Source organism: Oncorhynchus clarkii, chromosome 23 (assembly GCF_045791955.1).
Source record: "Oncorhynchus clarkii lewisi isolate Uvic-CL-2024 chromosome 23, UVic_Ocla_1.0, whole genome shotgun sequence".
Classification (NCBI taxonomy): Eukaryota; Metazoa; Chordata; class Actinopteri; order Salmoniformes; family Salmonidae; genus Oncorhynchus; species Oncorhynchus clarkii.
This window is the reverse complement of record NC_092169.1, coordinates 37,365,616-37,380,617: the sequence shown is the minus strand read 5'-3', so window position 1 is coordinate 37,380,617 and position 15,002 is coordinate 37,365,616. Positions and strand designations below refer to the sequence as shown.

The 15,002-nt window shown below is 41.8% G+C and overlaps 1 protein-coding gene across 3 annotated transcripts in view; it reads right to left on the bottom strand.

The window, feature by feature from the left end:
* The window catches only part of LOC139381454 (serine/threonine-protein phosphatase CPPED1-like), a 31,546-nt gene that overhangs the window by 13,810 nt on the left and 2,734 nt on the right, over positions 1-15,002 (bottom strand). For all 3 annotated transcript variants that reach the window (XM_071124995.1, XM_071124997.1, XM_071124996.1), the window contains exons 2-4: positions 12,839-13,057; positions 3,423-3,595; positions 2,814-3,072 (exon numbers count right to left, since the gene is read on the bottom strand). In XM_071124995.1, the coding sequence (XP_070981096.1) occupies positions 2,814-3,072; positions 3,423-3,595; positions 12,839-13,057 (651 nt within the window). The remainder of the gene's footprint in view (positions 1-2,813; positions 3,073-3,422; positions 3,596-12,838; positions 13,058-15,002) is intronic.

Here is a 15,002-nt window from a genome sequence, read left to right as displayed (position 1 = left end):
AGACAAATGGCAGCCTCATACATTACAGTAGAGTAGACAAATGGTAGCCTCGTACATTTCAGTAGACAATATGGTAACCTTGTACATTACAGTAGAGTAGACAAATGACAGCCTCATACATTACAGTAGAGTAGACAAATGGTAGCCTCGTACATTTCAGTAGACAATATGGTAACCTTGTACATTACAGTAGAGTAGACAAATGGCAGCCTCGTACATTACAGTAGAGTACACAAATGGTAGCCTCGTATTACAGTAGACAATGTGGTAACCTTGTACATGACCAAATCAAACTGTCACATGCGCCGAATACAACAAGCGTACAAAACAAATGGGGTAGAAGCCCACAATATTATGGGCTTTCCTCTGACACCGCCCATTATATTACAGTACATTAGACAACATAGCTTGCATCACTAAGAGAACATTGGCTATGTGTGTTATATTACTTTACTACAAGGGTATGAGTGCGATACTTAACACTCCCATGCCCTAGTCTATAGCTGTACTAGCATAACAGCTGGGGAAATATTAGTGTGGACGAGTTGAACTTGATCTTCCTTTCATATGAGCTTGACATGTTGGTAAAAAAAAAACAGCAGATCCTGAAATCATAAAATAGAAGTGCTGAAATCCATTTTGAGAGTTTGCGTTTAGGCTAGAATGAATGGTGGTCTGTGCCTGAGAGTAAACATATCTGTAGAGTTAAAAACGTACTCACACTCAAGCTATGAGAAGGGGAAAAAACAAGGAGGCCGAGATTCTAAAATATTCTTAATTCAATCTATGCTCAAAAGAATACAAAAGTTGAAAGTGCTAAAAAGGGCTAAACCAAAAAAAAGGAGCATAGGTTTCAGCTTTTACATCTTCATCAGTGCTGTACAGACTAACTAAAATGACACACTTAAGACATACAGGTGTCATTTTAATTAGTTTTACGTCTTCAGCTTTATACAGCACTGATGAAACGTATGCTCCTTTTTTTGTTCAGCACTATGCACTTTCACCTTTGTATACTTTTGAGCATGGATTAAATTAAGTACAGTGCCTTCAGAAAGTATTCATACCCCTTGACTTATTCCATATTTTGTTGTTACAGCCTAAATTCAAAATTGATTAAATATACATTTCTCACCCATCTACACACAATACCGCATAACGACAAAGTGAAAACATGTTTTTAGAAATGTTTGCAAATTTATTGAAAATGAAATACAGAAATCTAATTTACATAAGTATTCACACCCCCGAGTCAATAATTTGTAAAAGCACTTTTGGTAGCGATTACAGCTGTGAGTCTTTCTGGATAAGTCTCAAAGAACTTTCCACACCTGGATTGTGCAACATTTGCACATTATTCTTTTCAAAATTCTTCAAGCTCTGTCAAATTGGTTGTTGATCATTGTTATACAACCATTTTTAGGTCTGGCCGTAGATTTAAAATAAAAACTAACTCAGCCACTCAGGAAGATTCACTGTCTTCTTTGTAAGCAACTCCAGTGTAGATTTGGCCTTGTGTTTTAAGTTTTTGTCCTGCTGAAAGGTGAATTCATCTTCCAGTGTCTGGTGGAAACCAGACTGAACCAGGTTTGACTGTGCTTAGCTTCATTCCGTTTATTTTTTATCCTAAAACACCCCAGCCCTTGCCGATGACAAGCATATCAATAACATGATGCAGCCACTACTATGCTTGAAAATATGGAAAGTGGTATTCAGTAATATGTTGTATTGGATTTGCCCCAAACATAAGTTGTATTCAGGAGAAAAAGTGAGTTGCTTTGCAGTAATACTTAAGTGCCTTGTTGCGAACAGGATGCATGTTTTTGAATATTTTTATTCTTACAGGCTTCATTATTTTCACTCTCAAATGGGTTAATATGGTGGAGAAACTACAATGGTGATCCATCCTCAGTTTTCTCCTATCACAGCCATTCAACTCTGTAACTGTTTTAAAGTCACCATTGGCCTCCTGGTGAAATTCCTGATCTGTTTCCTTCCTCTCAGGCAACTGAGTTAGAAAGGACACCAGTATCTTTGTAGTGACTGGGTTTATTTATACACCATCCAAAAGTGTAATTAATAACTTCACCATGCTCAAAGGGATATTGAATGTCTGGTAAAAAAAAAAATCTATCTACCAATATGTGCCCTTTGAAAGTCATTGCAAAATCTCAAAATGTGTGATTGAATCTACAATTATCTGTATGTGTGGGGTACAGAGATGAGATAGTCATTCAAAAATCCCGTTAAACACTATTATTGCACAAAGTGAGTCCATGCAACTTATTTGACATAAGCACATTACTCCTAAACATATTTAGGCTTGTCATAACAAAGGGGTTGAATACTTATTGACTCAAGACATTTCAGCTTTTTGTTTTTAATTTATTTGCAAAAGATATTGAAAAACATAATTCCACTGACATTATGGGGTACTGTGTGTAGGCCAGTGACAGAATCTAAACTTAATCCATTTTAAATTCAGGCTGTAAATGTGGGAGAAAAAAAATTCAGGGGCTGTTCCTCCTTGGTCCTCCTCACTGTGACTTATCCTGTAGTAAACCTGTTGACACACTAATCCCATCTTTCCCTGGTGTGAGGGCTGTGTTGCACAGCTAAATCTGGGCTGTGTTCACTAAGCACAAAACAAGAGGAGACCACTTCCTAAATAAAGGTTGTGGGGTGAATCCTAATTTCCACTGAAATGTAATTTTCACTAAGTCTTCCATTGACATCAATGCATGAAGTGAAAATAAGTCTAGTGGAAGTTAGATTCCCCCTGAATAAAGGTTAAATCAAGTTAAATGACCTACCTGCCCGTTTGAACCTGCCTAGGAGGCTCTGCCTCGTGGCGGTCTGCAGGTTAAAGTAGTCGTCCTCCTCGTCGGGGGTCTTTAAGTACAGAGGGATGTGCTGGAACACCAGGATGTGTTTGGGGGTGACCCCGGGCCCCTGGGAGGCCCTCTGCAGCTGGCCCTCTAACCAGGCTTCCTGGGCATCTCTCAGGTCGGGGCAGGCCGACGCATCAAAGAACAGCTGGGAGTTCAGCACCAGACACAGCACCCCTCCAACCTAAACATCAGAGTGGCAGGTTTGGGATTACAGTATAGGTTAAGGTTATTAAGATAATGTCATTATGGCATTGCCATGGTTCTCATTAATGCCTTTAAAGCAGCCACATTACAACTGACCTGGCTAGAGACAGTTGTCTCAGCATTATGACATCACTTTGCTTTCAGCTTGGGCCCCACAGAGTATACAATAACAGTAGTAATTCATGTTGGATAAAAAGGGGTGCCACTATGTTCCTACTGGTCAATTGTTCCTATCCAGCTCCAAGGACCAGTGTTTATGTAAGGAACTTAAAGAGTTTTGTACAATCCACATCTACAGTAAGTTTTCATCTCACTCTAGCCACCAACCCAGAAGCTGAAGTAGTCGTCTCCCCAGGTGTTGCAGAACTGGGCTACAGTCTCTGGGGTGGGTGTGTTACCCAGGTCATGGTTACCACTGACAAACACCAGAGGGATGGAGGGGTCTGTGCCCCTCAGAGCCACCTTCAAGTCCCGCTCCTGCCCCTCCCGGTACTGGGTGCCTGTATGGGGGAGAGGACACAATCACTGGAACAGTGGTAACATTTAGTTTGAACTTCCCAGGGTTTTTTTTGCATTTAAAGTTTGGATGGACATTATTACCCCCTGCCTATTCACATTATTCATTACCGTCCACACAAAGAGGATACAGAATAAAACGGAGAAATGTAACCACTTAATAAAGTAAGGAGAAAGAGTACAATGGGTCCATTTATAATTTACAATGTGTATCAAACAAACCCATTAATGCATAGCAAAGTATTTCATGCCTTCCTTTCTTCAGGTTTTTATTTTTTCATTTAAGTAATTATTTTACTGCCCTACTTTTGGAGATAGAAGTTTGCACAGGGTTTGTTTCATAAGACGAGTATTTCTGACAAAACGAAGAAGGAAAGAAAATAACACAAGATAAAAACCTAGTGGGGTGGGGAGCCCAATATGTCCTGTATAAAGGACTGGACGAGCAAGCAATCCTCTGATGACTAGTGTGGGAGAATACACCAGATCAGAGAGCCATCTGGACTAATAGTTACAATACAATAACATCATTTAAAATCAGAGGAACGTTCAATCGTAAACAACAACAAAATCAATCAGTTAAAAAAGAATAACCATCAAGAGAGGTCAACTGACTACTGCTGTGAACAAATGGACAATAAATGGAGTCTGGTCTCAGGCTTTCATATGGGTTACACTTTTTAGAATATTAGCTACTGGCAAATCAATTTTTCATAAGTCCTCTTAAATCGATCTTTAAAACAATATTACAATTGTAAAAAAGGAGGCCTCGCCTACAGACACAGATAGGCTACTGTTGTTAGAGCCGCCACACAGGCTACTATTGTTAGATCAACCACACTACACCATACAGCAATTAGTTGCTATGACACTTCCATGAATCACCAGTCCCAACCATGCTCCAGCACAGCCCTGCTCCAGCACAGCCCTGCGCCAGCCCCATCTCCAGGCCCTGCTACCGTTATACCTTGGGACACTTAAACTGAGATGAATGAAACATGGCTATCTGTGATTTCTGTAGACACATTCCCATTAAAACACTGACTGCAGTTAAACTGTAACCTATAACCACGTCTCACTGCAATGCTGACTTTCATTCACCTAGCCTGCTACAATCTCTGACCTTAAAGTTATGATTTATTACAATGGTAAGGTCATTTTAGTTAGACAGCGAATGGGCTGAGCTAGACTGAGCTGGGTTCAGAACATAGCTGAGAAAGATTATTTTGACAGGTTTGGATAAACACATTCTCATGTGCCTCTGCTAAGGAGTCTATAGTCCGGTACTCAGCTGTATACCGCATCCTTGGCTCAAGCATTTAGGAGACGGAATGGTTCTCTAGCTTCAGTCTAGCTATGCATCCATATCAAATCAGACTGTATATAGGCTATGCATCCATATTCAAATCGGACTGTATATAGGCTATGCATCCATATTCAGACTGTATATAGGCTATGCATCCATATTCAGACTGCATATAGGCTATGCATCCATATTCAGACTGCATATAGGCTATGCATCCATATTCAGACTGCATATAGGCTATGCATCCATATTCAGACTGCATATAGGCTATGCATCCATATTCAGACTGCATATAGGCTATGCATCCATATTCAGACAGTATATAGGCTATGCATCCATATCAGACTGTATATAGGCTATGCATCCATATCAGACTGTATATAGGCTATGCATCCATATCAGACTGTATATAGGCTATGCATCCATATCAGACTGTATATAGGCTAACTCTCCTTTCTGATGGTGGTTCTGAAACATCTCCCCTACAGGGTCTCCTCTCTCCTGTCCCCAAACCCCTCACTTAACCCATTAGAAGCTTTTCCTATTGGAAGTCCCCATCAGCAAAACACACTCACACACAGTATACTACACTCACACACACACTATGCCTTCTCACAGAGCCGGATTTCTCCAATCTCTCTCCTCTCCAAATTGTGTTCTGCTGCTGCTCAATTCCACCCAGAGTCCCACTAACTGCCTTCAACAGAAATGAGGGGGCCTTCAGATGGGTGGAGGGGGACTTGGTGTTTTTCCACTAAGACATACCCCCACCCCAGTGTGTCACCAGTGTTTTATGTTAATGTAGGCTCTAGCGTTATTGTGCTTCCATCGGGCAGAATCAACAACCTCTGCATCATTCAAGGCTTTGTGGCAAGGTGTTAAAGTGTGCAATTAGCCGTTGTTATGTGTAGATGCCAGCCGAAAACTACCCAGGGCCTCGGCTTGGCTCCAAGCAGGTCCGCCAGAGCCATGGCCCAGTGCGGCATGGGTACCGGCCTGCGTAGATGGAAACAAAAAAGTCTGAGCCTTTTGGGTAAAACATTGTGGTAAATCCTCAATGGAAACTCAGCATAACCTCACTCTCACCTTCCCCTATTTGTTGGCTCTCCTCGCCCACAAACAAACCCCTGAGGACGTCCCTGGAATCCTTTGTAGTGCTCATTAGGAGTGTGTTAGGTCCATCACGTTGCTCTAATCATCTCTCCTCTGAACGTTTCATGGCTCCTTGGTCTCTATGAGTCTCTGTGAAGGGGAAGTCCTCGTCAGTGGGATGGGATCACAGAGAGATCTGTCAATAACAGCAGCACGGATGGGATGGTGACAGCGTTCCATGGGAATATGTTCCCTCTGACAGCTGCTTTTTGTGGATTGTGGTCAGGGATGGGCATTTTAATTGGGCCCAGCATGGAGCCTTGTGGTTCACAACAGGTGGTTAACGAAGGTGATGGTCAATCAAACCGTCAGTTGCCGAGTCCTTCAAGGCCCTGTGTTATCCTGATCACTACAGTGATAATGTACAGGGTTGAAGGATACAAGTAGAGAATTTGAATTTATAATGTAGCCTCTCTCCTTCCATGATGATGGAGGTGTCAACAAATAGTCTGCACACTGCGATGCCTACCCATCGAATACCGGCCCACCCTTTTTACACAGCAACATCCTGCACCCTTTTTTATACAGCACAATTTTAAGTCATTATTTTGGACAAATTCATTTGGAGAGAAATAAGATATGTGTTTTCACACAATAGAGAGAGGGATCCAAACAAGTTGAGATGGGAGATGTTTACCACAAGAAGAACAAAGAGACACCAGCCAAAACACAGTTGGGGCCAATATCTTGTCTGTCTCTGACAGCCCTGTTTGTTGACAATCCTCTGGCCAGCAACAGTTTTATACTCTTTGTAAATAAACACAAACAGTTTAGGTGTAAATCAAATGTCAGTTAGGCAGCGTTGCCTGGTGATACCCCCCTGGCAGTGGGCACTGTGGAAACGACTGTGCATCTGACAGACGTGGTGTGTAATGCGTCTGGCACACACAACCTGCTCAGGCTGCTTGACGGTAACGAGGAGAGACGGCAGGCCATTTAAAATGTTCCCAAACCCTGCGGTTAGACTATCACTGTGTGTTTGGTAGGGACCGCTGATCTCGCAGTGACCTATAAATGCAACTGATCAGGGAGGGAGGGACTAGGCGGAATGAGAGGGAATCGTGCCCGGATTAAACTGAGAAGAGACACTAGGCACTAAGGATTGTGCAGGTGTGGAATGCATTTTAATGTAGAAATGTGTCCATTATGGTGTTCATGAGCAGAACGCACAAGGCAAATTCGTAGTCATTATTACTAAGCATGGACGAAATGAGATAGGGAGTGGGCTGAGGACACCCCTGCTGTTTCAGTTTGGCACAACATGTGTTATGGAAGCAGAGGTAGGATTTGGCCCTCGTCATTAAGCTAAATGTGCATAATACAATACAAATTATACCTTTTATATAGCCATAATAAAATCATGTTCATTATAACTAGGCTATATCAGACATAGCCTAGTGGTTAGAGCATTGGACTACTAACCGAAAGGTTGTAAGTTCGAATCCCACAGCTGACAAGGTACATATCTGTCGTTCCGCCCGTGAACAGGCAGTTAACCCTTCAGACCCCTTCACTATTTCCACATTTTGTTACGTTAAAGCATTATTCAAAAATGTACTGAATTCCCTCAATCTACACACACACACACACACACACACAATAATGACAAAGCGAAAACAGGTTGTTAGAAATTTTTGCAAATGTATTAAAAATAAACAGAAAAACCTTATTTACATAAGTATTCATACCCTTTGCTATGATATTAAAAATTGAGCTCAGGTGCAACCTGTTTCCATTGAACATCCTTGAGATGTTTCTACAACTTGGAGTCATCCTGTGGTAAATTCAATTGATTGGACATGATTTGAAAAGGCACACACCTGTCTATATAAGGTCCCACAGTTGACAGTGCACGTCAGAGCAAAAACCAAGTCATGAGGTCGAAGGAATTGTCTGTAGAGCTCCAAAACAGGATTGTGTCGAGGCACAGATCTGGGGAATGGTACCAAAAAAATGTCTGCAGCATTGAAGGTCCCCCACAGTGGCCTCCATCATTCTTAAATGGAAGAAGTTTTGAACCACAAAGACTTTTCCTTGGTCAGGGAGGTGGTGACAGCATCATGCTGTGGGGATGTTTTTCAGCAGCAGGGACTGGGAGACAAGTCAGCATTGAGGGAATGATGAAGGGAGCCAAGTACAGAGAAAGAGATCCTTGATGAAAACCTTCTCCAGAGTGCTCAGAACTCCAGACTGGGGCGAAGGTTCACCTTCCAACAGGACAACGAGCCCAAGCACACAGCCAAGACAACGCAGGAGTGGCTTCGGGGAAAGTCTCTGAATGTCCTTGAGTGGCCCAGCCAGAGCCCAGAGTTGAACCCGATCTAACGTCTCTGGAGAGACCTGAAAATAGCTGTGCAGCAACGCTCCCCATCCAACCTGACAGAGCTTGTGAGGATCTGCAGAGAATAATGGGGAAAAACTCCCCAAATACAGGTGTGCCAAGCTTGCAGCGTCATACTAAAGGCTGTCAAAGGTGCTTCAACAAAGTACTTCGTAAAGGGTCTGAATACAAAGTACTCAATAAGGGTCTGAACAGTTCGCAGTTGTAAATGAGAACGTGTTCTCAACTGGCCTACCTGGTTAAATAAAGGTGAAATAAAAAATAAAATAAAAATTGTGATCTGTTCTATATATATATATATATATAAATTTGCTTTGTCATTAGGGTTGCAAAGGGTCAGAAACTTTCCAGGAAATATCCGGAAATGTTGCTTAAATTCCTCAAAACAAGTTAGCTTATAACAGTGAACCTTTTTTATGGGATACACAAGGCAATTTTAGGTCTTGTGGCACATTTTGGTTAAACTATCCCCAATTCAATGGAATTGCAACCCTCTGCATGCACAGTGCATTTTTCCATCACATGTACAACTGATTCTCAAGATCTTGCACACTAATGAGATGCTATTGAGCCCACACTACTACACGGTCTGAGCCAAGGACTACATGCTTTCAGGTAAGTTTTGATTAAAATACTGGGTGGGGTGAATATATTTTACATGACATACATTATTTTTTTGTTAAATAGTAAATAGTAGCCTACAGCAAAGTGTGTTTAAATCATTTCTAACTTGTTAACAATCTCTGCTAGTTTGTTTTTGCTACCATATGGGTTTTAGCTTGCTTGAGCCTGCTAACTGCGGAGTGTTAATTCACCTGTTTCCATACATGTTTCATTTTAAAACCTTTATCTTACAAAGGAGTTGTTTAATCTAACTGCTTAACTATTTATCTGTACATGGATTGGTATTATTTTTTATTCTAATTATTACAGGAAAATGACAAGGGCACTATCTGATGTGTGGAGACATTTCATTGCAGCTAATGTAGAAGGAAAAGCTGTGTACATTTGCAAATACTGTGCCAAATCATATGGGAAAAATGCAACAAAGATGCAGAATCATCTGGCCAAGTGCATAAAGTTCTCTCAGGGCTCAAAACAAGCAACCTCAACAAGCAACCTCCCTGTACTTCTATTTGAGGTGAAAATGATTAATCAAACACTATCGATAGCGACAGCTCATGGTCCTCCTGGAATCAGAAGTATTTTTTTTACTCAATGGAGGAACGTAGTCAGAGAAATGCTGATGAGTGTCTTGCAGAAGCTGTGGATGCAACTAGTTCACCTCTGATGCTCACAGGCAATGTCTATTTCTGAATGTTCTTCGCCCAGCATACACCCCTCCAAACAGACATGCTTTATCTACTAATTTGCTGGATGCAGAGTACAACAGAGTTCAAGTGAAGGTCAAGCAAATCATAGCGAAAGCAGACAGTATTGCAATCATCTCTGATGGGTGGTCGAATGTTCGTGGTCAAAGAAAAATGAACTACATCATCTTTATCATAGGTACACTTCAACTGTGAGAGACGGAATCTTAAACAAAAATCCAGAAAATCACATTGTATGATTTTAAGTAATTAATTTGCATTTTATTGCATGACATAAGTATTTGATCACCTACCAACCAGGAAAAATTCCGGCACTCACAGACCTGTTAGTTTTTCTTTAAGAAGCCCTCCTGTTCTCCACTCATTACCTGTATTAACTGCACCCGTTTGAACTCGTTACCTGTATAAAAGACACCTGTCCACACACTCAATCAAACAGACTCCAACCTCTCCACAATGGCCAAGACCAGAGAGCTGTGTAAGGACATCAGGGATCAAATTGTAGACCTGCACAAGGCTGGGATGGGCTACAGGACAATAGGCAAGCAGCTTGGTGAGAAGGCAACAACTGCTGGTGCAATTATTAGAAAATGGAAGAAGTTCAAGATGACGGTCAATCACCCTCGGTCTGGGGCTCCATGCAAGATCTCACCTCGTGGGGCATCAATGATCATGAGGAAGGTGAGGGATCAGGCCAGAACTACACGGCAGGACCTGGTCAATGACCTGAAGAGAGCTGGGACCACAGTCTCAAAGAAAACCATTAGTAACACACTACGCCGTCATGGATTAAAATCCTGCAGTGCACGCAAGGTCCCCCTGCTCAAGCCAGCACATGTCCAGGTCCGTCTGAAGTTTGCCAATGACCATCTGGATGTTCCAGAGGAGGAATGTGAGAAGGTCATGTGGTTTGATGAGACAAAAATAGAGCTTTTTGGTCTGAACTCCACTCGCCGTGTTTGGAGGAAGAAGAAGGATGAGTGCAACCCCAGCCTAACCAGTCTCCAGACCTGAACCCAATAGAAAATCTTTGGAGGGAGCTGAAAGTCCGTATTGCACAGCGACAGCCCCGAAACCTGAAGGATCTGGAGAAGGTCTGTATGGAGGAGTGGGCCAAAATCCCTGCTGCAGTGTGTGCAAACCTGGTCAATAACTACAGGAAACGTATGATCTCTGTAATTGCAAACAAAGGTTTCTGTACCAAATATTAAGTTCTGCTTTTCCGATGTATCAAATACTTATGTCATGCAATACATTTTTGTTTTAGATTCCGTCTCTCACAGTTGAAGTCTACCTATGATAAAAATAACAGACCTCTAAATGCTTTGTAGGTAAGAAACACTGTCAATTTTGCAGGTTATCAAATACTTGGTCTGTATACACTGTATACATTTAAATGGTATTAATATTAATTTGCATATATTTCCATTAATTGCAACGGAAAGTTTCCACCTCTGAAAATTCCCCAAAATGTGCAACCATATTTGGGTAATGTGTGTAGATTGGCTGTAACGTAACAAAATGTGGAAAAAGTCAAGGGGCCTGAATACTTTCCGAATGCACTGTATTCAGCACAGCTGGACAGACAGGCACGCCTGCTGTCTCCTGTAGATGCACGTCAGAGCCACGGACTCCACAGATATACCCCTGGAAGGCAAGGCCCCCCACGGCCCTTAATTGTAATGAAAAGGTAGTTCTATTGTTAAGCACTTTGGCGCGCAACAATATTATCTCTGCAGTGGGTCTAGCCTGCCGATTCCTCTTACCGTTATCAAATTAGTCAGCTGGCTGTCAAACACTAACCAAGCTATAGCCCCTCACTGAAATTGCATTCACCACCAGCATCTGTTTCCAACTAACACCTTTCAGGCATACCTCTCCCACTTATCCTCCTCTTTAAAACCACACAGGAAAGGATGGGGTTTTAGGACTTTTTTCTTACACTGACAAATGGGAGGTACGTTTTCCTTAAGGCCTGACAAACCTCTGCTGTGCTAAGCCAGCCTCAGATCTATTTGAGTAGATAAAACTCATTCATTTCCCTAGATCTACCATTTTGTGAAAAATGGCTTAGAGGCAAACACTTCATTCATAGATTTTTGATAAAACATTGCACAGAGACGGTAGCGGGAGTTTACAAAGTCCGCCGGTATCAAGAGACGGCTCATTCTTCTGCATCTCATAGAACATTCTGTAACGATTCCAAACCCTCTAACGTTCTCAAGAGTGCATAAATTAAATCAGGAAAATCAATTTATCATTATATAACAGTCATATTCCACTCCCTTTATAGACTCATGGAATATCAGAGACCTTCACACTGATCTATCAGAATGTCAATTACAGTGCATCTACATCGCTGCTTGACATTGAACTCTTATGGTCACACGGCTGCAATGAAATGTGCCGTAGCAAAACTATAGCACAGATAGAACAAAGAGACATATTTCACCGGATGTATAAATGTGAAGCATTTATACAAAATATGGTAGTGAGAGGAAGCCCAGTGGCCGGCAGTTGGAGAAGATGGAACGAGATGGATTCTGATAGACATTCTGCTAATTTACTCATCGATTAAACATTTGATCGCAATACAGTTCTCTGTTCCCAAAACTACAATCTGTTACAGAGTGGACAAAGTTTTGTAGACTTTACCCGTTGCATTGTTTAGAAGGAGTGAAAAGGTGATTTGAGTTATTGCACACGCGCACTTCACAGAGTAGCGTTCCCCAAAGGAAATATGCAAATTAACGCTAGAACGCGCCAATAGGATCTCTCTAGCTCCTGCTTGGCTCTGCCTACCTAATTGCTTGTTCGGCCCACTATGGCTCATTCGTTACCATTTGAAACGGCAGGCTGTGGTCTATCTTGGTTTAGTTATAAAAATCTTTGACTTTACTCTTCCACTCCCAGTTGTCGTTCTGAATACAAACGGCGGCATCACGTTGAGGACAGTACACAAAAAGGACCCCGTCATTGTCAAAGTATGACTAGACTGCTCTCTTCCACATAGTATGTCTACCATTCGAATACAGGTAATATCCTTATGTTTACACCTGTTAAGGCTCAGGTGTATTTCTTTTGAACATTGTCTTACTTGGCATGGCATGGACCAGGTCCCCACACAGCACCATGAACTTGGGCCTGGGGCTCAGCTTGTTGACGGCCTCCACAGCCTGCTGGGTCAGCTGGACCTCATCGGTCCACTCGTCCCCTCCCCCGTCACAGTCCCCCTCCCTCCAGGTCTTCATCAGACCCAGCTGGGGGTCTGCAGCCTGGATGAAGCAGAACGGGCCTCTCCATTCCTTCTGTTCATCTGGGAAGGTAGGAGGAGTTCAGGGGAGAGAGTCATGCCAGGGACATGGGATAGAATATAGAATCAATATACAGTGGAAAGTATTCAGAACCCTTCACTTTTTCCAAATATTATGTTACAGCCTTATTCTAAAATGGATTCAATCGTTTTTTTCCTCATCAATCTACACACAAATGTGAAAAAAAGTGAAGGGATCTGAATACTTTCCGAATGCACTATACTTTATTGCAACGGGTGTCTCTATAAAAGTCATGCTGAAGTTAGTCCTAAAAGCAGTATTCTTACAAATTGACCCTGGGGATGCAGGATTTTGTTCTAATCATCAAGCCCTTGACTAGTTGAATCTGGTGTTGGTATTGGGTCTGGAGAAAAAGCCTGCACTGATGTAATGGTTGTTGTCAGTCCTGTTTCCCTTCAGCAAAGAAAAAGTTTCAATATATTAACAGAACTATGGATGTTGATGCGTGCATTGCAAAGTGCTGAACATAATCCGGACATTGTGTAACTGGTGCCGTAAACCTACAATAATCACTCTCACATTCATAAAAAAATACAAGGCACTACTTGATGTGCCAGTGAGTAGCATGAAGGGACAGCTCTGACATAATTTTTAACGGATTGCCCTTGTTGCATGCAAATGGCCAGCAGAAACAGCCATCCACTATCCATACGATGTGTTAAGAGGAAAGACAAACAAATGCTCTCTCTACTCTGTTCTGCTTCACTCACTTTGTTCCAGCAGCTCAAAAAGTAGCTATATGCTTTATACACACACATTACAATATACTCACACACACACACACACACACACACACACACACACACACACACACACACACACACACACACACACACACACAGCGGGACTTCCTTGTTCATCAGGATCTTCAATGTTTAACATGCTCTTCATGCATTTCTCTCCAAAATGAGTTTATGTTAATTCTCTCCTCCAGAGAAGCTTGTGCGGCAAATGAAAGCCTGAGAATCCCACTACTGGGAACAACAGTGCAAGAGCCTTTACTTTGCTCTTTGTATCTTCATTTAGAAAATAATGGGGAACATTCCCTGCTCCTATGGTTAACATTAGATGTATTAAACACAACACAAATTAGACGCCTTACTTTATGGCTATAAATGCACAATCATGACATGGGAAGTAGCAGGCTATTTGGAAGGATCAAAGGTAAAGAAAATACAAACACATTTTCAGTCTAAGGTTATGTTCATATCATCATCACTGAAGACAGGATGCTGCTTTGGTACATTACATAGGTTGAAAACTTTCCTGACTGGGGCTTGAACTTTTACAATTCAGAAAAATACTTATGCTGCTAAGGCTTATTCTGCAATATAACTTGCATCAGTCTTCTATACCAATCAATCAGTCAAATATATTTATAAAGCCTGTTTTACATCAGGAGATGTCCCAAATTGCTTATACAGAAACCCACCCTAAAACCCCAAACTGCAAGCATTGCAGACGTAGAAGCACGGTGGCTAGGAACAACTCCCTAGAAAGGCAGGAATTTAGGAAGAAACCTAGAGAGGAACCAGGCTCTGAGGGGTGGCCAGTCCTCTTCTGTCCTGTGCTGAGTGGAGATCACATGGCCATTAAGGCCAGATTGAACATCTTGAAGAACAAACATTCATAGATGACCAACAGGGTCAAATAATAATCCATACCATACCGTGAGAATATTGGTCTTAGTTCACTGATCTCTCCACCACCAATTAGAAACATGTATATTCTAACTAGGTTGCACACAAACTGTTTCCTCCCATAACTAGAAATGTAAAAAGGTTAAGTCCCCCCCCTTTTTTTACTGACTCATGAGACATACATTATTTGTAAGGCTTTTACACCAGCCTAGCTTTGACTCTCTCTGAGAAAAAGCCTGGTATCTTTGTTTACACAAGCTTTACAGTAGTGTGATTGTCTAAGGAG